This window comes from Grus americana, chromosome 24 (assembly GCF_028858705.1).
Source record: "Grus americana isolate bGruAme1 chromosome 24, bGruAme1.mat, whole genome shotgun sequence".
Taxonomy (NCBI): domain Eukaryota; kingdom Metazoa; phylum Chordata; class Aves; order Gruiformes; family Gruidae; genus Grus; species Grus americana.
In genome coordinates this window covers 4,900,211-4,925,588 of record NC_072875.1, presented here as the reverse complement: position 1 = coordinate 4,925,588, position 25,378 = coordinate 4,900,211, and the positions used below count along the sequence as shown (strand labels likewise).

At 41.4% G+C, this 25,378-nt stretch overlaps 1 protein-coding gene across 1 annotated transcript in view; it reads right to left on the bottom strand.

The window, feature by feature from the left end:
* The window catches only part of BARX2 (BARX homeobox 2), a 37,088-nt gene extending 16,048 nt beyond the window's left edge, over positions 1-21,040 (bottom strand). The window contains exon 1 of the mRNA XM_054803030.1: positions 20,705-21,040. Within this exon, the coding sequence (XP_054659005.1) occupies positions 20,705-20,891 (187 nt within the window). The 5' untranslated portion in view covers positions 20,892-21,040. The remainder of the gene's footprint in view (positions 1-20,704) is intronic.
* Between the last annotated feature and the right edge of the window lie 4,338 nt (positions 21,041-25,378).

The following is a 25,378-nucleotide window of genomic DNA, read 5'->3' as shown; positions in this document are numbered from 1 at the left end:
GTCAGATCCTCAATGAAGAAGAAAATTTATATATAGAAGATTATTATTTTTTTTTAAGAAGCATTTAAAGAATCTATTTGGCTGGCACTCAAGAAATCCTTTGTAGCAAAAGTAATAGCACTCTGGCTTAATCAGTGGAGAATGAATCAGAAGAACACGCGTTACTTCTCTATTTTGAATTATTCTGCTTCATGTATTCAAACAGCAACCAGCCTTTTGGAAGGGAGCCCCCCCTTGACTCAAATCCATACTCTTCAGGCAAACTGAGCCTGCTCTCTGTGTGAGGTTACAGAAAAGCGATTCTGTCTGGGATTCCTTATCTTTAGCAGATGATCCCTTTAAATCCTACTTGGTGAACCCAAGCAGATCAGTCCTATTCGGATATATGGGCCCAAGGCCATCACGACTGGAAAGGGCTCCAAATGGAGGGTGGGTTTGGACATGAACCTCCATTCCAGGCCCTTAATGTTTGGACTCTGAGGGAGTTTTAAGACCAGGCCACATTAGTCCCAGAGAAATAAACACAAGCACATCTCCATAAATGACAGTGCTCAGACGGTGCAGGAAAGTTACTGGGATACAAGCCACCAGCTCATTTACCATAACTGTATCAAGGGACACTTTGGTTCCATTAAGCCAACTTCAATTTGAAACTCGCTCTTTTGAACTAAGTCATGTTAAATACTTCAGCCAAGTGTTGCCTCCATTATTGAGCGTAAAAGACTCAACTCTAGAGCTCATCACTTGTTGGAACCAGATTTAGCAAGCAAAGTAGCCAAAAGATTGCAGAATCAAATAGCTAGAAGGAATGGATTTACAGACAGTCTCTGGTCTTGTCTATTGGGGGTGGAGGAACAACACTGCACCGAGACGACACAACTCTCAGGGTGTCTAAGCTTAAGTTGCAACAAGTTTCTGTCTTTACTGATGACAGCCAGATGACTAGACATCTTGGGACAGCAGTGAGAAATGTAGGAGGCCAAATCCAATCCTCTGTCCAGATGGTGTCAACGGTCAAGGAGCAAGATTTGGACTTCAATCTGGAAACAGATCACCAGAGCTGAGAGGGCAGAGTTTAATGGAAGGATAAGTCACGTTCTGTTCTTTATATTGCTCCCTAGGTATCTCTTAGTGGCCACTGTCCAAGATATGAGTCTATATGGACTTTGGACTGACACATTATGACCATTTTTATATCCTTACACATTTGATAAATAAGTCTGCCTTCTCTGAGGATTTCACAGTTTCTGTCCAAGTTCAAACGCATAATGCCATGCAAGCATAAATCAATAAGTCCTTCACTTCCTCCTCTGTTAATTATTATCACAACATCCATAAGCAAACACTAGCCTTGGACAGCTGACTAGCCATGCACACAAAAGCACTCTTCAGGTTTCTCAAGCCCACCCTTGTGTGAGCTCCAGCAAAAGGCTTTCCATAAATATCACTACCTCTTCCTGCTCCGAGCCTCTAAAACACTCTGGTGAGTGACACATGGGAAGAAAGAGAGTTTGATTGTTTCTAAACACCAGACTGTGTAAATTTTGCCTGATGGATCTTTTGGAAAATGCTTTTTTTCTTCTCGGGAGAATAGTAGATCAGTGTTTAAAATACACAGACACCCTCCTCTTTTCCTCCACGCTGAAATGAAAGGGGAACTTCAGCAAGTACCAGCGTTAACCTGAAAGAGACCTGTCACATCTTGGCAAAGTCACTGCCTCTTGTAATCATGGCTTATCATCTCAAGGGTCTCTCTATTGATAATCTTGCCCCCATCAGGACATGTTTAGCAGAGAGGTTGGTCCCTCTGAGCTGCATATATGATTCTTTGATCTTGCATCTGCCCTAACAGAGAGAAAACTCATCTCTGTTTCCTCTACGGACAAAAATAAACTCTGTGGTTGATTTGGCTGAACAGCTGCACAAACAATGCAATTTAGAAGGATGCAAATGATACACGAGCAGGTTTTGTTCACAGCCTGTCTATCCTTTGTGTTTGCCAATTAGATCAGCAATCTTAACCCAGCCTTTGTGGCTACGGTAAGGAGGAGAGACATGTACAGGGAATAAAGCTAAGCATAATGCACATCATGGTATTATTCCAGGAAGCTGAAGCCTTATTATCAGAGTCTAGAGCACATTGGGCGAAGGATTTCATCCAAACCTGATTTTTTTGGTTGAATAAGCTGACAAAGACTATGTCATAGCTTCCACCAGCCCAGGACATGGCTATTTTTATTCCCTCCACATCAAATAACAGCACACCCATGTCACCCCATGGATTGAATCTTAACCCAAATGGGAAAGAATCAAGGACAGCTAAGATTTCACTTTTTGGATAGGGAAAAAAAAAAATTATGCTGAATTTCCAGTTTATAGATTCATTGCAAACCATTCTACAACATTGCTAAAAATCAGCGCTGGCAACTTCATTCCCAAAGCAGGGCCCTTGACTTCAGTAGGACTGTCTACATTATATAAAGTTAGTCACGAGCTGAAGATGTTGCAAGAACCCTCGGTCATACGGCTCCATCGCTGCCTCTACCTGTAGCTGAGACTATTCAATATGGACACGGGGAGGTGGGATGCTCGCATCAGTTACACCCCAGTCTCCAGGCAAACTGATACTCCACTCCAACATCTGCACTTTGTTAGCCTGCCCTGTGGCCCAGGAGTGAGGACAAGGAAAGCTGCATCCACTACTACAGACATCATGGAAATAGCATGTCAGACTGCAGGTTGCACACGTATTTTCACTGCCAAGTACAGCCAGCGGATGAAAACACAAGCAGAGCAGACAAGGCATCTATGGGGCTGGTCTGTAGCAGGAAAACGGAGGTAAGCAACAAGCAGAATAGCCAATTGCTCAGTGAAGGACACAGGGTACTCCAACAACGACTCCGTCCACCCTACGCCAGGGTGTAGTGTCTGCACCAGATCTTCAGCCTGTACAAGCTTGCATAGCCCCCAACACCAAAACCAGTCTGATTTATAGTAGCTGAGACCCAGCCCATCCATTTCAGGATGGGTGGTGGTTTCGTTTTATTCAGCTGAAGCACAAACCAAGTTTCGCTCCTATTGAAATTCATCTAATCTCAAAAAGCAAGCTGAAAAAATGTCTCAAGGATGGGCAGTCTCAAAATGGACGCACCCAGCATAAGTAGTTCCATGAGAAAAATGTCAACCTTAGAGTTGCAAAGCACTTTGGAGGCATGCAACAACTTATATGTCAGAAAAGCGATGACAAGGTTTTCTCAGATACCAGGTTGCCCATACCGCAGCACGGGTAGAAGGATAAGCCAGAAATTCCAGTTGGTGAGCTCTAGCTGTCCTGATCTCCAAAGAATATGAGCCCTCACTCATGTCAGACATTAGCATGCTGGGTTTTTTTTTTCCTGTTCTGACAGGAAGTCAGCCAAGGAGACGGTGTTTTCACATCTCCAGACAAATACAGATTAGACTTAGGGTGGAGATAGGCCCTAATTAATGATAAGGGAATGAATTAGGTTTCTGCAGTGCTCAAATTCTGCTAGCTTTAATTGTGAATCAATGCCATTATGGACAGAAATGTTAGAAGGACACCTGTTTCCAACAGCTCCAATCTAGAACTACAAACCTGCCTCTAGAAATGCTCAGATTTAGGGATCCAGATGGGAGACCCTCCCTCACCCTAAGGTTTGGAGGGGTTTGAGTCAATGCTTTGGTTATCACCCATCTCTGGTTTTCATCAGCACGTTATTTACCTCTGTTTCTCCTATAGCACCTATCACTGAGGAATGCAGCATCGCCGTGTTCCATAGGTACATCTCTGACTAGATAATCTCATTTAAATACCAATCACAAAAGTCAATATGCAAAAAACCAATGCAGCCCTTTCTTCCCTCCACACGTGTGTGGGCATACAGTTCCCACTAGCATTAGAAACAACTCCAGGCTGGTGGGAATGTTGTCTCATTCCCACTGACTATCTACTCTCACCCGCCCCATCAAGGGCCGAAAGAACAAAGTTCTGTTCACTTAAATGTAGATTTTAGGGAAAGAGGACATCAGGCATAGTGTTTGCAACCCTGTCGCTGCCTTAATGTACAATCTCAGCCAAGTCCCTGAATCTTGCTCGACTTCTGTTTTCCCCACATGCAAAATGAGGATGATAATACCTACCACACAAAGTTGTTGTATGCTCTGGAAAGTACTCAAACGGAAGCCACAAGGGGAGGCAGAGGTGTTACTATGTCACAGCTTGCAGAAGACATTTCCCATTAATAGATTGCATGAGCACTGCATTGAGAACTCTCTTTTGTGTCATACAGTTACGAAATTCCTTCAGGTGCCATTAATATATATGTTAATATTGAAGCAATGCATGTATCCTGTTATTGTGCAACCGGCAATGTTTCCACAGGATCTCCTCCAATAACAGGCACGTATGCAGCGTATGGTTTTTCAAACCAAAATTATCTTTTTTTTTTTTTTTTAAAGTTCTTCTAAACCAAGAAAGATATTCTGCCAAAGATCAGACATGGCTGCCAATTTTTACATGATGGTGATGTAAAGAAATAAGTCTGCAGGGAATATTTTTTATATTTCTCTAACACCATCACGACCAGACTCCTTTATGTGGCACTGCTGGGATGAAACACATCTTAGATTTGGTATTTCCATGCTCTCCCCGCAGAGACTCTTTACATTGCCAAGTGTTTTCATTAAGCTTTGAACTGGGGGCCATATCCCACCTGGAACGTTATTAGATACTCTGTCCAGAGAATTTACACAATTATTGGTGTTTACTGCTATCTGATCAAAAGCAACCAACGGTACCAATCCATCAAGTTGAATTGGTTTGCTTTGCTCAGCAGTGGCATAATAGTTACAAGGGATTTAAATTCCGAGAGGTAAATGAGCCTTTAATTTATGTTTGGTGAATCGTATATGAAAAAATGCTTAAATTCTAACCTAAAAAAAAATATTAAATCCTACTCATCTTTTTCTCTCTCTTGAAGCATCGATGCCATGCCTACAGCTGTCTCTGTTTCCATCCCAGAGGATCTGCTGGGAAGCCAGATCCAAGGTCTTTCAGTTTATGTAGAGCCTTAGAAAGACTTGCTTGGACACTGCAACCAATTTCACTGTCTTGAAATAGATTTTCTCCAATTAATTCAAGAGCGCTTTAAGTATTTTTCCTCCTTCATTACATCATTCTATAGAAATGCAAATCTTGAAGTTAGATGAATGCATACAGATACGTAGTTGGTTTAATAAAAAGATCTCTTCTCCACCTACCCTGTGTATTCAGACCACCACAAATACTCCACCACCACCTCCTTTACATATACAAAATGACATATTGGGGGGGAAAAGTGCAACTGAAACTAAAGCAAAATTAGAAACTTATAATGAGATACAAGAATTGGCTCAAAATAACTGAAGATTTCAAATTATTTTAGTCCTTTAATAAAAATGAATTATTAAACCAAAGACTGAGTTTAAGGCATTTGAATAGTTTACCCCTTCCAAATTAATAAAGTTGCAGACTGACAACACATTCCTCCTCCTTTCCAACTTGGAGGGAGCAAAATAAGTATCTCTAAAGAAAAAGAAAAATCCTGTATTAAAACAAAAATCCATGTGAATTGTCTTTGCACACATTACAAAGAGGAAAAAAACCCCGCATAATTTTAATTATTTCCTCCTCTTTGTGGGTCACCTTTCACTAGCCTGTTGGAAATAAAACATACTCCCACCAAAACGTTAACATCTCATTTCCAGTACTGCTTGGGTGAGGAGACCAAATAAAAATCAATGGCTTCTACAATAAGACACATCATCCATCGTCAGCATGTAAAATGCAGTTAATCACAGAAGCAACCTACTTATTACAGGTATTCAAGCACTGGCAATACAAATGCTTATAAAACAGGGGCTCCTTTCATAATTCCCTGCCCTTACCTCTCAATAGTTTAGAGGATTAACCCTTTTACAACGAGGGATGGGCAAACTGGTTTTGCCTAATTCCAAACCACCTTGACGTCATGGGTTCGAAAGTTCAACTTGAACTCAAACATTTTCAGACATAGCTTGTGCTGAGGGGAGACAGCAAGAAAGAGCTCAAAGAGAGAAAAAGGAAGGAAGACAGTGAAAGAGCAAATCAAAAAACCCAGCAGGACATGGACAGAATGAAAAAAAGTCCAATAAAGGGTCAAAGGATGGATAAAAATTGCTAAGGTATGAATTGAGACCCCTACAACATAGTAAACGCAGCTTTGTCTTAACACCTATCTTAACGTGATTTGTGGGGAAGTTTCTTTCCTCTTGCAGACTTTGCTCTGGTGGGAAAAAAAATTTGGGTTTTATTTGTACTTAACTAATCCTCACACAGAGTACAGTTAAACATACACAATCCTCGCTGACCATATTACTTTGGGCTTCTCTTGCATTTCTTAGCAAAGGATTTTACAGTACTTTGCACAAGCGTGTAACAGACTGCCGTTGTCCTTGAACTAAGGGGAACGATGAGGCATGCAGCGAGCATGTAACTGGCTCCACATCGTAGAGGGAGTCAAGGACGAAGTCAAGTGAGATGGCCAAAGCACTGAGTGCCCACTGCAAAGTTCTCTGCTATTCCATGGGCTCTGCAAAATCCCTAACTCCATTCAGTTATCCCTGTTTCTACAGCGGCATGTCCCAAGCTGCCAGCTAAATTAATGCTCAGCACAAAATGTTCATGTATTTGCAGTCTGATGCAATTCCTTTTCTTTTCCTACACACCCAAAACTGCTATTGACTTCAAGGAGTAAAGAAGAAGTGGGGATGGGGAAAAAAAAAATAAAATCAAGAGGTACTGAGAAAAGCAATATTTGGACATAATCTGCAGCAAGCAAAATGTTAAATTGTAGGTTAAAATACATAAGCCTCACTATTTACTGATTGTTGTAAAAAGTGAGACATCTGAATAAAGAAAATTCTTGTGGAGAGAAATCAGATGAGGTATATATTTGAATTTTCTCACAATGTGCAAACTGGCCCCAGTTTGAGCAGAGGCAATAACTGTTCAAACACTTAAATTAACTTTGTCATCAACTGGACAAACATTTCCAATGTTGGTATCAATTACTGGAGACAAATGACCCATGATTGGCTTTGGGGAAAACAAATATTTTGAGAAGACAAATTAAAAGAGTCCACTACATTTTAAGCCACACTAAAGCTACGCACCAGGTACTGCGAATGAACACTTAAGTTTGAATGAATTAACAAAGCAGCAATAGCAGCTATTCCATTATAACTTTCTGCATACGTAAGAAATACTTAGTGAATACCTTGCGGGCATGACTGGTTTCAGGGTAAGGTGGGCTATGTCCTGGCAAATCCTCAGCAAGAAGTTCAAATCATTGCAGAGGTACTCAGAAATTCAGCACCAACTCTGCTGCTTAAGATATATTGGGAGTTTTCCTGAGATATTTCCCCTAAAGGAAATATTTTTCTTCAACTGAAGTTGCCGTCAAGGCACCGTGATGAAAGAAAGTGTTTTCAGTATCCTTCACTGTCCGAAAGGATTTTCTATCCTGTAATTTACTACAGGAAAGTACCATTTTTATTTTGGAGGCATATACTAAGAGATAGAGAACTACAACCAGCAGGTAAAAACATTATCGTTGTTTTTGTTTTTTGAAAGGTAATACCAAAGTTAAGATCACTGGTGAGTTAATATGAGTCAAACAAATGATGCCTAGGCTGTACTAAGCAGTCAATATCTGTGAACAGATAATAGTAATGCTCAGTTTTTAAATAGCCGTCAACTGATTTTAAGGAGAAAGAAGGCATGGATTGGAGAAAGCAGTTTTTTCAAACATATTAAAGCCACAGATTGTCAACTACAGCTATCAAGTTGTCTGCATTGCTTTCATGGCAGCGTCGTCGTTTACTGATGGGGAAGAAAACAAGCAGTATTTCTGTGCCACAGAAGTCCTATAATCAAAGTTTATCATGGTTGTATCCCTTTTTCCTGGGTAACATTGCTGGATGGGTATCGGTTTTACCCTTCTCTGAAGGGCAGAAATTTCTATTTCATAGTTGCAAGCTCTTTAGAAAGTGTTAGTGAAAGCTATTAATTGATCCGGCTATTAATAGAAACACATGGAAAACAGAAAAGGATATTAAAAAAAGGCACAACAATCATGAAAACTGTGACAGCACAAAAGAAAAGGAAATAATTTGCCAAACTGAGCTTGCCAGACTGAAAAAGAAATGCATTTAGTCAGCTAAACAGCTCTGAAAACGCTCCAACACTCCTGTGCTAGCTGTGCATGCAGTCAAATCGATCTTTTTCAGTTCCAGCCATGCCCCATTTTCTGTTCTTTCACTTCTCTGCTAATGTCCAGCATCTCCATCCACCACAAAGACATTTCACAGAGCCAGAGCAATGTCACGCCCTTAGTTAAAACAAGGATCAGGCCCTATCTTTCATTTTAAACACAGCTGCTGACAAAGACAGACCACAGAACAGACCAATTTCAAACCCTGCAGAAGTCCTTTCAGCGCTTGGCATCGACTGGGAGATCATCTGTCCGTGAGGATGGATTTAGTTCACTCGCAGAGACAGGAGTGACCCTGGTTAACAGCTATTCCCTGTTGAGTGCACAGCTCCCCGTGTCCCAAGCTTTTGATAGATCTTTAGGGATGGCACTTTGGATGCGGTGCTAAAACTTCCCAAGACAGCCTTCCCTGTCAGACAAAAGCCTGGAAACCCTACACCTGCCAACTTCGAGCTGCTCCGAACAGCAGGAGATGCCTTTGCTCTGTTGCAAAAGGGATGGTGAGGTGAAATCCTGAGGACATAATGACAGGAATCAATCCTGACTTTATTAAAAAAAAATAAAATAAAATACATAAATTGTCTTACAGCAAGCTTGTGAATCACAATTTAAAAGCTAACCTCCCCGATTTTCTGAAAACACCACCATATGCTCTTAAACTTGAACATATTTATAAAGCCATCTTTTTATCATGTAGGTTATTTCTTTTTAAAAAATATTTTGGATGCTGTACTGTGTTCAGTTGAGACAAAGATGAATATCCAGAACCATTACAGTTTTACGATTAGCTCATGCAAAAGTTTCAGCAGTTTATGAGCTGATACTTAGACAAGTAAGCTCTCTAAATCCTGACAATTAGATGAAACAACACCAGGATTTCTACAATCTCTTTTCAGTCATCTTTGCTGTCGCTTCTCATGCGATGGCTAGTCTCTGATGGACAGAAATACATCTACAGTATCGATTTCTGTGACATCTCTTCATGACAAAAGGTGCTTTAGGGGTTAGGCACCGGTCTAAGGGGTCTCTGTCTCTCAGCCGCGAGAAAAATGGTTTCCTTGGAGCTGTACAAATAAAATACTATCAGTCTGGGATTTCGTAAATGCTTTTGTTTTAGTGTCATTTAAGTACTAAACTACCTTATAATAATGTGCTCTTAAATGTTTACAGTTAAGGCATAATTGAATTTGACTCATTTTGGCCCGGATCCAACTACAATTTAATTGACTTCAGTGGGAGTTGGATTGGGCTCTAAGTAATTTTAACTAAAATAATCCATCAATTGTTCCTCACCCACTTCATCAAACTCCTTCCCATCATTTATGATTGCTCTGTAATTTATTGCAACAAGGTGAAACCAACCCTTCCAACTTCTGGCATGGCTTGCTGTCCCTCAGTGAAGAATTTCACTACTATCCAGCAACTTAAACCAAAGCTGCTTAAAGGAAAGCAGAAGAGCAGACGGCAGAGATCCAAACTGCCTAGTACTGTCCTCTGCTGTTACAGAAAACTTCAAATACCAGCTCCTCCACTATTTAGTCACCGCAGGAACAAAATGAACTGTTAGCAAAGCTGTCAAGAGGAGGTTTTGAACAAAACAGACAGAAGGGTGAAGCCAAATGGATTCACAAATTCACACAAATGTTTTGTGGCCAAAAAAAGCCCCATTTGCTTCAGATTTTCCTGATGATATTTTATCAATTATTACATTACTCACCTTCTATTTCAGGGAGGTTTTTCGTATTTTTCCTCTTTAAGCCACGTGAACAAAAGCAAGCCCAAGCACTAAGCTTTCCTAGAGACGTATGTTATGCAATTACACGTACGTGATACGTACGGCACGCAAGGAGATACTTTCCATATCCATAAGAAAGTACCACCACTTCTCATTTTGCTTCAAAGATGACAGGTTAATCTGTCATAGAATACCCTGTTTAAGTAACCACAAACATATTACACACGTTTCTCTGTCTTGTAAAAGAAAAGGAGATGCTTTTATTAAGGCCTCAACCCTTCTGTGCTTACACAACAGTGTTTTGGTTTTTTAACGTAGAAACGTAGGCAGCTGTACACTAGATGTGGCAATAGGTACCTGCACACTTGAAGCTACGGGGACCTGTTCTTGCTTCAACATTGGTTCTGAAGACGGCTATTAAAATTTAATTCAGATGAAATCCAACCTCTGTAAGGTGAAATCCCAGTTAAAAAAAAAAAAAAAAAAGAACTTGCATCATCAGGAACACTAGCCATTAACTACCCTGTAACTTGTAAGATAATCATTAGTAGAAATACACAAAGCCAAATGGTGAGCCAAATGCTTAAAGATCACTTGACGACTACATTGAAAACTCTCTTATTTTGAAGAAAATCCACAAAATGATTAGCAAGGTTATCTGAATCACAGGGCAAATACAAAAGCTTCCAGTTCAAATTGCATGAGTAGTCCTGTTGAAGTCAGCCAACTAACTACATGAATAAAAATCACTGGCACGTTAAAGAATTTACAAGATAAGACCTGAATGCGCGCATCCAAACACATTTTAAGGTCATTGTAAGGTTGTTGCTCTGAATCTCACAGAAAAAAAAGAGCATATATATTTGCAAATTTTCTGTCATCACATTTTCAAAGGGAATATTATTTTTATTATATAGGAAGTTCTGGAAAACTGTTTTTCTCCTTCCTTCAAAAAAAAGTGTGAGTGTGATTTTTTTTTTTTTTTACAGAAAAATGAAAAAAACAAAGCAGAGATTTTTGTCTAGGAGCTGTTGATTAAGTGTGGCCTTCTTTCAGGTTTTGTGTTTTAGAGAGACCAAATATTCCAGAAATAAATACTGCCAAAACCATAGTTTTATAAAAATCTTGTGCAAGGAAAAGACTATATTTTCCAACTCATCATATATGCCAGGATATTCTTGTAAAAAATATCTTGTTTTTACTGAAAGTCATTTCTTCTTACTGCGCTATATATGTTTATTTACAAAAGCACCAACTATGAAGAGGTATCAGTACCTATCAGTCAAAGAAAAGGAAATTAATTAATTATTTTTTAAATTAAGAGAGGCTGGACTGCTTTTCCATGTGGCACACTTCAGGGAGAGGGAGATTTACACAGACATCTAACTGATGTTGACCCCAAGAACACTAGCACCCTCAAGAATTCTCATTAGGTAGCTAAGAGCAGAATCAAACCTTTAGCATCCTCATGGCACGTGTTCTACCAGCATAACCCAGACCCTGCTGGATTTGTCCCTTCCGGGGGCCTGGAGACGTTCAGAGGACAACGTGAGAAGTGGCAAGTACACAACTTCATTTGCAACACTGGGATGTGTTAACTGCAGGTGCAAGAGATCTGAATACCAGCAAAGGGGTCCATATTCGGGAAGATGGAGCATTATTTTGGGAAAGGCTGTTCTTCACCCTTCTGACAGGTATCCAAAACACCTGTCCGAGATATCGGCAACTAGTAACTTGGTGTTCTTCCGAGCTGTGTTCTGGCCAAGAGCAATGAGGGAGAAGATGCCAAGAATCAGTCAAAATGAAGAGTTACATGAGAGGAAGATGGAAAATATTAAGTATTTACTGCATTAGCCAGTCTAACACCAAATCTCTATACATTTTTAAAGATGTCATTAAAATGTAGCTTTGGGACTTCCACATCACTCAAAAAGGGCTAGAAGCCCCTCAGCTAGATTCTCCCAGAGTACTAGGAACACAAGAAATAATAGATAACCCAGGGGCTGGGGGGGGAAAATCCATCTGCAACATTTCCCTGGATGGTAATATTAACATGACCTCACGATTTATTGCCACTAAGCCTACTCTGAAACTCTCGCATTTGTCTCACCCCTGCAATCCATAGTGGGAGCGATCAGATACACTATGGCACAGAAACTCTTCCAAGCAGAGCAAGAAACATGAGCAACACAAACAAGGGACACTTTCCTGTATAAATCGGTGTGAGTGGACACTGTCGTGTCCATCAGCGGGAGGAATAACTTGGTGTGTCTCATCTGAGCAGTGCAACACTGCGTAAAAGCTGAGTAAAAGCGTACACAGGATATCTACTGCTCAGCTCGCGTTGGCTTGTTCTTGTGATCCTGTTCTGCTACGGACTTTGTCTTGACTTACACAAATACAGCTGAGATCACAAACCAGGTCTTAAACTTTCCAAGGAATTATTATCTCCTAGCAAATCAAACTCTTGTTGAAGTGTTCTGGCTTCTGCAGTCCAGCTGGAGCAATTCTTAAATAGAACTGACTGAAAATGGTCGGTTGTAACTTCCTTTCATCAAAAAAAAAAAAAGAAAAAAAGAAAATTTTGCAATACAGAAAGTAACTTCATTGCCTTGCCAAATGTCTCATATAAAAAAGGAAAGTGTTCGACAGTTTCGTTTCAGCCTTTAGAAGATATGTTTTCAATATTTTATTCAACCATTTTCCCTGATCTGATTCCCTCCCACCCCCACACTTTTTAAACTTTTAACTGCCAAAGTAAATCAAAAACATTTTGCTGCACTCTGAACTGAAAAGAACAATTGATTACTATTTCTTCTATCTACCAAGAAACCGAATCATCCATTTTTCTGACTACTCCTAGTATTTTTGCTTTGATGCGATGAAATTTTGTACACTGTCTATAACGCAAAGCCCAAGGTTCCAGTTCCTCAAGCAGGGCTGCACAGACACCTCTAACTGGACAGGTTATCAAGGGAACGAGCACAAAAAATAGATCATCAGAATCAAGAAATCAAGATCATCTGAGCAACAGTGAGCAAGAGCAGAACCTCTCTCTAACCCAGTAAATGCCAGCAGTGGCATTCTAGCGAGTGTATTGAACAAGTCATCTACAGAGATTGGTTCCTGATGTGAAGATCAATTCCAGATGATCAGCTGTGCCATCTATCGTGCACAGTTGCATGCAAATCTTCCTTCCTCACCGGCTTGCGCTGAGGGCACGGAAACCACTTAAAGTCATGAAGGCAGAGATTTCTTTCAATCATCCAAACCTGCTTACAACCCTCCTATCAGCATGAAATCCTTTCTGAAGGTGGATCAACACACCGCCAAGATTATGATCCAGCAAACTGTGCTTCACCATACTCTTTCACTGGAAAATAAACGTAATGCTCAACACAAGTGAACAGAAGAAGAAAACCCAAAAAGTCTCATTAGCTACCGCTCTGCTCCACTCCCTGTGGCCTAGCAAGTTGACTGGGGGCTTCACACAACTTGTTGGCTCAAAACAGTCTCACTTCTGTTTCCCCGACTTCCCCGGGGAAGATTCTTGCCCTTGCTCGTACCCAGCTGGTACTAAAGGCAGCAATGCTGGGGGGACGTTTATTCTACTAGACAAGTCTATCTTTTCCTGCATTTTGTAGCAGCGCGTTGAATGACAGTCATAAAAATAATAATCACAACAACTTGAGAGCTGCGGCGCAAGGTCTGTATTGCGCAGTCAGTCTCCGTGAGCAGTGTCCAAATTGAAGTCAGCAGGCTCTTTACAAATCTACGGCATTTAAGCCTAAACCAGTGTGTAGATGGATTTAAACTGCGCTTCGGTGCAAGCCGCGAGGCTTTAGAAAATAAGGTGTAGGTGTCAATTTTCCCACTGGAATCCCACATTCATTAATACCTCCTATTATAGCATTCCTCCGCAATGCTTATTCATGCTTAACCACAATGCTGATTACGTTCCACAGTAGCTTTTATTGCAATCACTGGGGTGTGATTTTCTATTTTGTTCCATGTAGTTTTGCCTTTCATTAATTTGTTTTATTCACTATTAACTCTACTGAGATACAGACAGCAAAACTCAGTCTTGACTCCAATTTTTTTTTAAATATCTAGCATTGAAACTTCTTTAGAGCCAGATTTCCCTGCTCAGTCTGAGACCTGTTTTCAAATTCAGGCTCTGATCTGCCTTCGTTTCTGAAATACCACCTCTAATATTGCATATAATCTGACAGAGAAAATTGACAGCCTCTTCTCCGAGCATATAGTTATTATTAGCCAGCCCATTATTATCATCCCTCATAGGCCACTTTTTGGCATTTTTGAACTATGTTTTCTACTAAAGACATCAAAACATGTAAAATACAAGGCGGACATCCTGAAAAATGCCAAGCTCTTTAAATTTAAATGTTGTGCTCAATTTAGCAGATATAGATGAATCCATTTTCAAAGTCTATAACGTTTGTTCAGTTTACCTCAGCTGGTCTTCAGCGTGATTGCTACAGAAAGACTTTTTTCTTGTAGGGCTGAAATGAATGGGGAGTTATTTGGCCGAGATTTAAGAAAACTCAGACTTTCCTCAGGTTGCAGCTGAATAAATCACACTACGGGAGAAGGGAGACAGTTCCAACAGCAAATTCTGACTTTTCTAGGTTTTCAGAGGAGCGCTCCGAGACGTCAGCGTAAACGTGACTGCATCTTCTAGGATCTGTATGCAGTAATGTCATCTCTGAAGTATCTTACATTTGTTATGAATACTTGATAGCTTCCCTAATACTGGATTAGAGACACCTACAGAAGCAACACACTGTATTCTTCAAGATTAATAGGTTTCCTTTCTCATTTTGCCTTTACTTTTTGCTATTAAACTATAGAATTATACTCATCTTCGTAAGCTAAATCCAATAAATGCTGGCAGTTTGCAAAAGATTTTTTTTCCTTCGTATGTTTGCACAAATAATCAGAAAAAATCCCAAACAGTATTGCAGCAATGTAGATTTCCACACAGAGACTCTTAGAGCTTTGCAATTTAAGCTGGCACCTATCACACACTGCTGCCGTATAAACAAGCATATTCATTTTGGCCTGCTTCCCTCAACAAATACATTTTGAGACACAGGTCTTTAATGGACCCCGTGAGTTATGGAGCCCCAGCTCCTGCCCTCGCAGGCACACACAAAAGACATCTAGGGCTCCCGAGCACCCACCTCACACCCCACAAGACCAAAACTGTTGCAATAATGACTGGGATGCCACAGCAAACCCTTACACCTGCACCGTACTGGGGATGGCAGTTCAAGCCCAGTTGAAGATGGAGGGCTGACGGGAGCCTGGGCACACTCGGGTTCGAGTTAGCCTGGTAGAAGGTATACCCGCAATTTTGTATTAGCTTTATTTAACGGGATTAATCCAGCTGTTATGTTTCAGATAACACGCTTTGAATGGATGGCATCTCATCTTTCCCCACGCTGGGACATAAGCTGCATGGATTCCCTTTTCCTTTCCCACAGTGCCCTGCTTTCCCCCAGGAGCTCCGTAACAGTATCCGTTCAGTTTAAAGGAAGAAGGTTCAGCAAGTATTTGAGCAAAAGAAATGGTTTCCATCCCAATTTTAAATAATGTCCCAGAGCAAATGCAAACCTTGCCCATATCAAGGCCTTTCTGAACAGAATCAGAAGGAATCTTGTTCTGAGGTCACACATAAAAACTGAGCTGTTTTAAGACGCAATAAATCTACTTTCTCACCACGGTTTCTTAAAAAGGCTGACAGGACTGACTGAGGACCGAGAGTATCAAAGCTCACACTTTATTGCACAAGCAAGGATTCCCCACAGGCCCCAGTGGTGGCAGGTATTGCTTTATTAGCAAAAATACCAAATATACCAGGAAAACGGCAGCTAAAAAAACCCCCAACCTTTGGGATAAGCCATTCCCAATTTCACCTTAAACCAACAGAAGACAGCCAAGGAAAAGAATTCAAATTTTGAACAATTCTATACTAGATACAGGCCTAGATTAAAATCCCAATTGCACAAATACTGAACAAGGTCTCATCCTCAAAAAAAAACCAAACAAAAAAACCCCAAACTTCAAAATAATAATAATTTCAAGGAAGCAAGCCATAATTATTAGTGCTCTTTAAAGGCAACTTGTTCCACAGACTAGCAAGCAGAGTAGCAAACTTTCAATAAGATATAAACAAGCTGAGAAAATTAAAGTTCTGTTCACTTGGAGAAGTTGTGGCACTTTTAAATGCAAGGCATTGTTCTTGTACAGCTACTGTAGCAGATAAAAGAGAAAGCAGCGCAGTCCTACCTGAGATATGTACCAGTAAAAAACCTTGGCGTAGAATGGAAATTAATTACACTGATGCTCATTGGAATTTAAGTTATAAATCACCAAGATAATTTCAAATTTGAGGTATTTTGCTGAGCTCCAGAACAGGTCTAGGTAGAAATGAATACACAGCAGAGAGAACAAATCTTTTGCACTACCAACTTTGCTAAAATAAATTGAAAACTCATAAAAAGCTCTCTCTTGACAGAAACAATGCGATTCTTTTTAAACTATCCCAATTAAATTAAGATGGCTGATTTAAAAAGGACCCGCAAGACCAATAATGTCCATTATCAACACCCAATGTCCTGAATTCCACTATCACCAGGGATAGCACACAACCTCCTCCCCACACCCAGCCATGATCATCCTGCTGTTTATTTTTCAAGCTATTTTAGTTATTCTGATGAATATGAAACATTTCCAGTTTGACTTCATAACATCATACACTGCCAACATCCTTTGATTCTTTAGCAGGCCCGTAACTACAAATATGGCATTCGGATTTTGAATGTATTGCTAAACCAAGATTTTAAAAAAACTGGGAAACAAACCAGAATAGATGCAGGCTCACGCACAAATATTTTTAAATGGAAAAATTATATGAAGACAATTTGAGAAGTGATTCCTCTGCTTAGTCAAAAAGCAACCTTCAGAAATGACTATAACAAACCAAGCACAGTATACATTAACACTGTAATCATTACTTATACAAATTAATTAGATATGACAGAATATGAAAAGCCAATAAAAATATAAATATCATGAAACAAATTAAATAATGTTTTCACTAAGTCATCACAATCCAAAAAGTCATAAATCAAAGAGGTATTATTAATCACCATCTGAAAATAGTTCTGTTTAAATACTTTTTTTTTTTGTTATCATATTGGTGCTGAACCTGGACATTTTGTTACAGATTCAGTAGGAGTACAGCCTTGTTTATTTGGCTCAATAAACGCCACAGTTTTCACCATTCATGCACCAAATTTTAAGCTAATGATGGATCCTTTTCGCAGGGAATTGCATTTTTCTTTCCAAAGAAAAATTGTGGCTGGGGCTCATTCCAAGCTCTTTGCAATGGGAATCTCCCCAGTGAGACCAGTGAGCTTTGCCTTACACCTCCTGAACGCTCCTCACAACTAAAACGTCAGTCTTCGACCTCACCATGCACAGGGAAAAGTCCCCAACGCTCCTTCCACCCTCCATCCCCCTCTACTTAACAATTTTGTTTTGTCCCAATTCAGCTGCACATGCTTAAATATTCAGTGTTTGATCACAGCCAAAATAAAAAATATTTTCCATTTGGTTACCAATGTTTTTTTCTCTTCACTTAACAAAGGACGTTGTTAGACACACGCTGCACAACTGAAACATCTTACATCTTTCAGCTCCAAATAAATTATGAAGGCATATCAGACTTCTCTGACTTCACCCAAGATGAAAGAACTATTAACTCTGTAGCCCATGAAAACGCCTACAAAATTTGACTCCTGACTCGAGAAAAAGCCGCTGCTGCTGCTGAGAAGTTCAGCTGAAGTAACTAATCACTCATTACTATTTCAAACACTGCCGAGTCCCAGCTATGACTATACTGGCAAGGTAAATTTCTGTGATTTAGATGAAGATTAATTTCTTTCAGACCGCAGAGAGACTAAGTGCTCACTCCCTTCCTGATTAACTCGGGAGACAAAGGAAACACAGGGAGTAAGTTAAATGCCATGCCGCTGTATTTCTGCAGTCTTCAGTCCCTAAGTGGGTTTGGTTTTTTTGGTTTTGATTTGTTGGGTTGTTTTGTTTTTCCAAACAGATTTGTGTTGGGTGTTTTTCAAATTCTTTCACATTTAGTTACCTTTTGAGGTATTGTCCATTTCTTATACAATGACAGAATTTCCTCTCTTTTATAATAAAAAAATTCCCATCACTTAATACATACAGGAGTTTAATTGTACCTATAAACCTTAGAAGGCTTACAATTTGGAAGCGTGGACTTTTGCAGCAGTTTCTTTTATGGTTTTAATCCTGCAAGCAAATCTCTCTCCATACTTCACTTCAAGAACTGCAACTCCATACAGCTTATTCCATGAGAAGCAGATATCCACAATCCACCCTGACACAGGGACAGGCCAGAGCTTGGGCTAGAAACACAATCTCGAGGGCAAATTCATTAAAGATCCCAGGCACAAAAAGAGGTAAGGCTTTAATTGAACGGTAACCACAAGAGTCATGCTAGCATCACTCAGAATCCACTGCTGAATCATTTGACGATTATTAATGATTTTAATGAATATATATTAGTCTTGCAAAGGCAATGTTTGCTATGCTTGACACAGAACTACATAGTAAAATAACGTCTCTCTTTTTTTCCCCATGGGGGCGGTGAGACTCCAAAGAGCGGCTGGGAAACGCCCCACCCATCAAAACCACTAAGGATCCCTTAACCTAAAGGTGATATTCAAACCATATTTTTTGATGCCGAGTTAGCTGTACATGCTTCTGGATGTTGGTAAATACTCAGGTTAATATTCCTTTTGGGTGCTAAAGGGAACTTTCTTCTTTCTTTTCTCTTGCTTCCTCTTTTTGCACAGGAGGAGACCAAAATCTCTTTCCTCTTCCTGGCAGACCGAGGTCTGTGGCAGTCATGCCACTGACTCTGATCTGTGCAGAATCGGGCCCTCTACGCATAACTGCACGCTGCCATACACTGAACCCATTTGGGACATTCATGCCTATTTCGTACTGAATTTTACTGTCTACGCAGTAGTGAGTGATCAGCACTGAAAAATTCCCTTGTCAGCAATATCTTGATTAACAACCAGATCTTGTATAAAAATACGTCAGCAATTAGTTAGAGAAGGCAAGGAACGTCACGCACAAATCAATAGGAAGAAATAAATGTTGAATGAGGAGCACAGTATTCACATAACCTCTTTGAAAAAGATGATCATCATGGGTCTTAATTCTGATCCGGCCTCCTAATTGCTTCTGTATCTTTAATTATTAGTATTTACAAAATAAATATTGAGGTTGGAGGAAGACTTATGCTTGGACCAAGGGTTTACTCGACTCATGAAACTCTTAGGTAACCTGACAGCGAGTTTTATAATAGCACAGCCCCACTAAGACCTGAAGAGTGCCTTCTTATTTATATTCCCCTAAGCGTTATAAACAAAACACCAAACCTAAGCCAAACTCCAGGTCTTGAATATTTAAACACAACTTAACACAAACACAAAACTAATATTCCCAGGAAAGAGGAAAAAGAGAATTTTATGACCTTGAAATACATATTATTTTTCTGGGAATTAGTCCTTTACAGATATTTTTCAATAGTTAAGATTTCTGGAAGGACGTCTTTTTAAGTTTCAGTTTCATCTGATTCTCTTAAGACATTAGGTGTCACCACTGGAAGTGTGGCCTTATGGGAAGAATATAAATCTGGAAAACTGCCTACTTCACCAGAAAGAGAGAGATATTTTTCTTTTTAAAAAAATTTATTATAAGAATGATATTTTTACTTTTAAGGTAGATTTTTAAAAGCTCACATTAGACCAATCTGTTTGTGAAATTTAATAACACCCATGGTCAAGACCCAATCGCTCATTTTGTTGCATTAAAAACAGTGGTATCTGCCCAGGACAGAGAGCCATTTGTATGTATTTATTTGTATGTAGTGTCTATGTTGGCAAAATCAACACCATTTTTTTCACATCATCTGTTAGAGATAGGCTAACTTGTTTCAAAGGAACAGAGAACTTAGGGTAGAAAAAATTGTGTCTTAATAGCAGTTCTTCTCTTTTTTCAAATTTTCTATTAATTTCTTTCTACTTCTACAGATGGCAATGAAAAAAAACCCCACCAATGGTTTCAACGAGCACAAGATCAAGGCCGCTTTCTACTAGAGGACATGTGCTCCTGTTAACTCGTTATCATTTGCATTGGTTATTTATTTGTGAACACCCCGAGGAAGATTAAGGCTGAATCCCACCACTGCACGCCGAGATTAGCAACGCAGCCCTGAAGATTTAATAAATGACATTTTCCCCTCTTTCCTGGAGAAAACAGAAGCAAATGCAAACCCTTCCGTTGGGGATGGGGAGTGAAAACGCGGGTTTGGGGGAGTCTCCTTCGCTTCGGAGGAGCGGGATATGCGGGAATTCGTTGGCCCCGCCGAGGTAAGAGAGGCTTGGCTTGCAAACGGTGCCCGTGCGCCCCGACTCCCCGTCCCGCTGCATCCTCCGAGCCCCTGGCAGGGGGCTGCTTCGCTCCCGTTTCCCTCGGGAGAGCCCCCCCCGGCTTCCCCCGCCGCGGGGAGCAGTCTTACCGGCGCAGGAGTGCAGCGGCTTGGGCCGGACCAGGAGGGACGGGCAGACGGAGTAGAGGGAAAGTTTCTCGAAGTAATCGCAGGTCTCCTTAGAGAGGATCTCGTCGATCATGAAGGTCTTGTAGCGCCGCCTGCCTGCCTTGGCGCGGCCGGGCGCGGCGAGCCGCTGCTGCGGCTGACAGTGCATGGCGGGGCCGCCCGCCCGCCCCGGGGCTGCGGGGCTGCGCGGGGCTGCGAGAGCCGCGGGCGGCCGCGCATGAGCGCCCGGCGCCTCCGAGCGCTGCCCCGCTGCTGCTGCTGCGCTGCCGGCTCGGCTGGGCTCGGCTGGGCTCGGCTGGGCTCGGCTGGGCTCGGCTGGGCTGGGCTCGGCTCGGCTCGGCTCGGCTCCCCCCTGCGCTCAGCAGCGCCGGGCTCCCCCGCTATATAAACCTTCCGATAAGCATCTCTCCACGTCCTTTTTAGGACGCTCCGGCTGTCAATCAGGGCGCCCGCTGCTCCCCGGCGAGCACCATTGTTACCCTGCGCCGGGCTGGGAGGATCCCGCCGATCCTCTCCCCTCCCTGCTCTCTATTTTAAGATACTGGGGTGTGTGTGTTTCTTCTTCTTTTTTTTTTTTTTTTCTTTTTGCAAAAACTGGAAAGGCTCCAGATTGGAGCTAGCTTTCCCCCCTCCCCCCCCCCCCCTTTTTCTCTCCCCCCCTTCTCTAGCCTGTAATTAGTTTAACGAATTAAAAGTGCATATCCCGCACATGCGGGCTGCCGGCGGGAGCGCTCCTCTTCCCGAGCCCCTACAGCTTTCTCCGATCGGCATCAAACTTATTCCCCAGCCGCGAAGTGCTGGAGAGCAGCAGGGGGGGAAAATACTATTTATAGGTGCCTTGCCGAAGCAAACGCTGCCTTGTCCGGAGCGGTGCTACTCACTCCCCGGGTTGTTCTCGCAGCCTGAGATGATTTACTGGCAGATCGCTGTTTATCTCAGCTGGATTTTGCAAAGATGAGCTTTGAGGCCCTTCTGCCGAGGACAGACCCCATGCAGCCCACCAGCAGTGCATGGGGTGCCAAGGTTTCCCTGCCCCGCTCAAGCTGTTTTTCCTCACAGCTTGACCCCCGAGTTATTTTTCTCTGCTCTGGGGCCTCTCTGCAGCAGTTCCCCTTGTTTGCAGGGAGGACTGCTCCTAAATGGGGGTTTTTGGCCCACTGAGAAATTATACCGTACCCCATTTGGAGTCCATGTTGTTTAGCACAGGAATCACCGGGACACCTTACTCAGGGGAAGGCGTATCAGGAGGAACCCTCTCGATTTCAACCGGTTGCTTTGTGGTTTTCCAGAAACCACAGCAGCTCGCAATTACTTGTGGCCGCAAACTTTAAATGGGTAAAGAGAGGCTCATTATGGAAATATGCCACCCCCCAAAAAAAAATTATTTGCAGGCTTCATACAAGGATTTAAGTATAATCTGCAAAATGTTATCAGCCACCGTTTAGTTTTCATGCTTTGGTGATACAAACGGCAGCAAACTCTTATTTTACTATTAGAAGACTGAATCTGTTTTTGTAGAAGGAAACAGCCATCTCAAACTCTCATAAACGATTTGAGCAACTTTTATGTTATTGATTGATACTTTTAAAAGCCCTTAAAAATCTATAAACTATCTTTAATGTCTTTTGTAGAAGCAGTATTTATTTTTCAGTTACAAGTATCATTTGGCTTTAAACTTCAGAGATACATTTGCTGATTTGGAGAGCCCTAAACCCCCCAAAAAGATAGTTGCTTTATCTGCACGCTGTCAAAACTGGAAGGCAGACACAAGGAAATATAATGTTTTTGATATATCCTTTGAACTTTTTTCTTAAAAACTCATTACATAGTTTTAAAAAGACACAGAACAGCAAATTATATTAAAACAAAGATAAAGCGTTTTGCTCATCGAGCCATTGGAATGGCATTCTCATTTAAAATAAATTGATTGGAAAAGGTTTTACTTCTTCATTTTATTTTGAGAAACTAAAGCCATCTCACAAACAGGAATTTAACTAGAATAACAACAACCACTGAAGAGTTCAAGGACTTTTTTCCCCCTGATAATAATTACTTTTAAATTACTTAAACTGTTGCTAAACAAACTACAAATATTTAAGGAGATTTGCTGACTTTATTATGAACGTAGCTTTGTGAATACTCAATTCAGACATAAAACATTTTAGGAACATACTTTCTTTGCTTCTTTTTCAGACTTTTTTTTTCTCCAAGAAAACAGAGTAATTACCAGTAACACTAAGTTAAGCAATTGCTGCTTGCTGATAATTATTGCAAAGAATATTTCTGAAGCAATGTCCTGAGCAAGCTACTCATTTAAAACAGCAGCAAACGGCGTTTTGCTCCACCGTGTTTCCTCGGTGTTTGGGCAGTAGCTGCAGCCCTCCTACCCCCACTCCAAATTCATTTTGCGTTTACTGGCTTCACAAAACCTGACGAGACGCAGCAGAGGAATGTTTCCTAAATTGAGAGCACAATACAAGCACGGGAAATCAAAGTGTTTTCCATGAGCCCAACTAGATCCAGGTCAGAAAGCAAGAGGGGAAGAGAACCGTCGGCTCGCCTAACCCACACACAACTGACCGCAAGACAAGAGTCTCCGCTTGTCTTTAAACGTTTCTTTCTCGCATCCGAAGGACTGGATATCCAGAGATGTGGGACTGGCACCTCTGCCCGTGCTCTGGAAACACTGATGCCCTCACCAGAGCAGAGGGAGATGAACTGGCAGGTGGGATTAACATCCCCTGCTGTGTCTCTAGAAACTTTATTTCTTTTATTAATGAACTATTTAAAAAAAATGGCCAGAGGAATACAGTGGGTTATGCCGTATGAAACACACACTGGCTGTCAATCAAAAAGGGGGTGCTTTGGTCAGGAATAATCAGGGGTTTTGTTTCCAACATTAATGAAGTGGCTGGAATAGCAAACATCTGCCAAGGGGACTCAAACCCCAAGCAGCTGTTGGAGCCCCCAGTACTCTTCCCATGTAGGACAGCCTTGCTGGTAAGTACTTCTCCCTAAGGTTTCTCTAGCAGTTGAGAAATGGGGCTGTACAGGAGGCTGGAAAGCGAAAGGCATGTTAGGAAGGGTTTGGAGGGCAGAAGACTCGATGCAGTTTGTGTGCGTGAGCCCAGCACCTGCACTCCACAAATGGTAGCATGACAGTGAGTTACCAGGATTTCTGCACATGCCCTTTTCCAAGGGGGAGGGGGGAATTAATCCAAGGGACACGATCCTGCAATTCACTGACTGAAGTGATTTTTCGTATCAGAACTGAGGAGGAAGACAGCACTGCTCTGAGCTTTGAGTCAGCAACGGGTTGTTACTGGTGAAGAGCAGTGAGTTCAGCCCTCCACCAGAGAACTGAAAGTAGATTCTCCAGGAGGGCAATTGCATTCAATCAAAAAAGAGATGACGGAAAACTTTCTGAACTAGGCTTTGTGGAGACAACTTGTTTTAATTTGGAGACAATTTGTGCTACCAGGTACTTTTTGTGCAGTACTGGAACCCCGCTGGTGCTGTGCACCTCGGGAAAATGATTAAGCACCTTAGACTAGACTTGTTTAGTCCCAGCACAAACATTATCATAAGATGGTGATTAAGGCCATAGGAATTAAGCTGCTGCACTATTACTAAATTTATTTAGGTAGTACTCAAGTACCTGGCTCTGCACAGGGATGAGTTAGCTGATTGTGATTACATGTTTCTGTTTTTGTACATTGCCTAGCACACCGGGACTGCTTGCTTAAGAAGAGGAATTCTCTCAGGTGGGTTTTCAGCTCATAGTTTTCACATTCAAAGAAGAATTTAAAATGCAAAATACTATTTTTTTCCTGCCCATTCTGTCAAATAAAGTACCAAAGTCTTAGAGTACATTTCTTGTTCTGAATTCCCTTTTCCTTAGCAAAAGGGCAAAGATACCTTTTGCAAGCCCCTGACATTACCATGTTTAATCACTAGAAAAGTCCCTTTTCCAGTGAAACCCAACCACCTTTTAAAATAGATACACATAAACATAACCAATCCTGTTAAATACCAACACTCTGATCTTAAGTGTATGCCTTTTTCAGCACGATACTGGGCTTGATACCTGATCCAGAATAATCAACTGCGTAGCCAGAAGAAGGGAGGTGGGCCAGTGTTTCGCTCAAGAGAAGCGTAGCCTGAGGCTTTGTCCTCTCAGTGTGAAAAGTCTCGGTGCACGAAAGTCCCTTTGAGTAAAAGATCTCAGCATCCATCTCACATAAGTAAAGCAAGTTTCTAGGATCTGCCTGATGACAGAAAAAGCCAAATTGCCCAGGAAGCTTTTTTTACAAGGCAGGAAGAGAGTGTAAAATCTCCTGACATATGCACACATAAGGTAAAATGAATGAGCCCCTTTTAGTCCTCTATGTTCTCCTGACAGAAATGCTCTCTGAGACACAGTCAGACACCTCTGAGCAGGGTCTTTTCTCCCCCATCTCCTGGAAGGCTTCTGTAAAAGCAAGATCCCATCAGAGGATGGGAGAGAAACTGAAGTGTTTGTTGACTCCGAACTTTACCTTGGCCCCTTTGCAGATGGCAAGATGATACCACTGGGCACTAAAGTGTGCGATGCAATAGAAATCGCAGAGGGGTAGTTGCACACGCTCGCACACT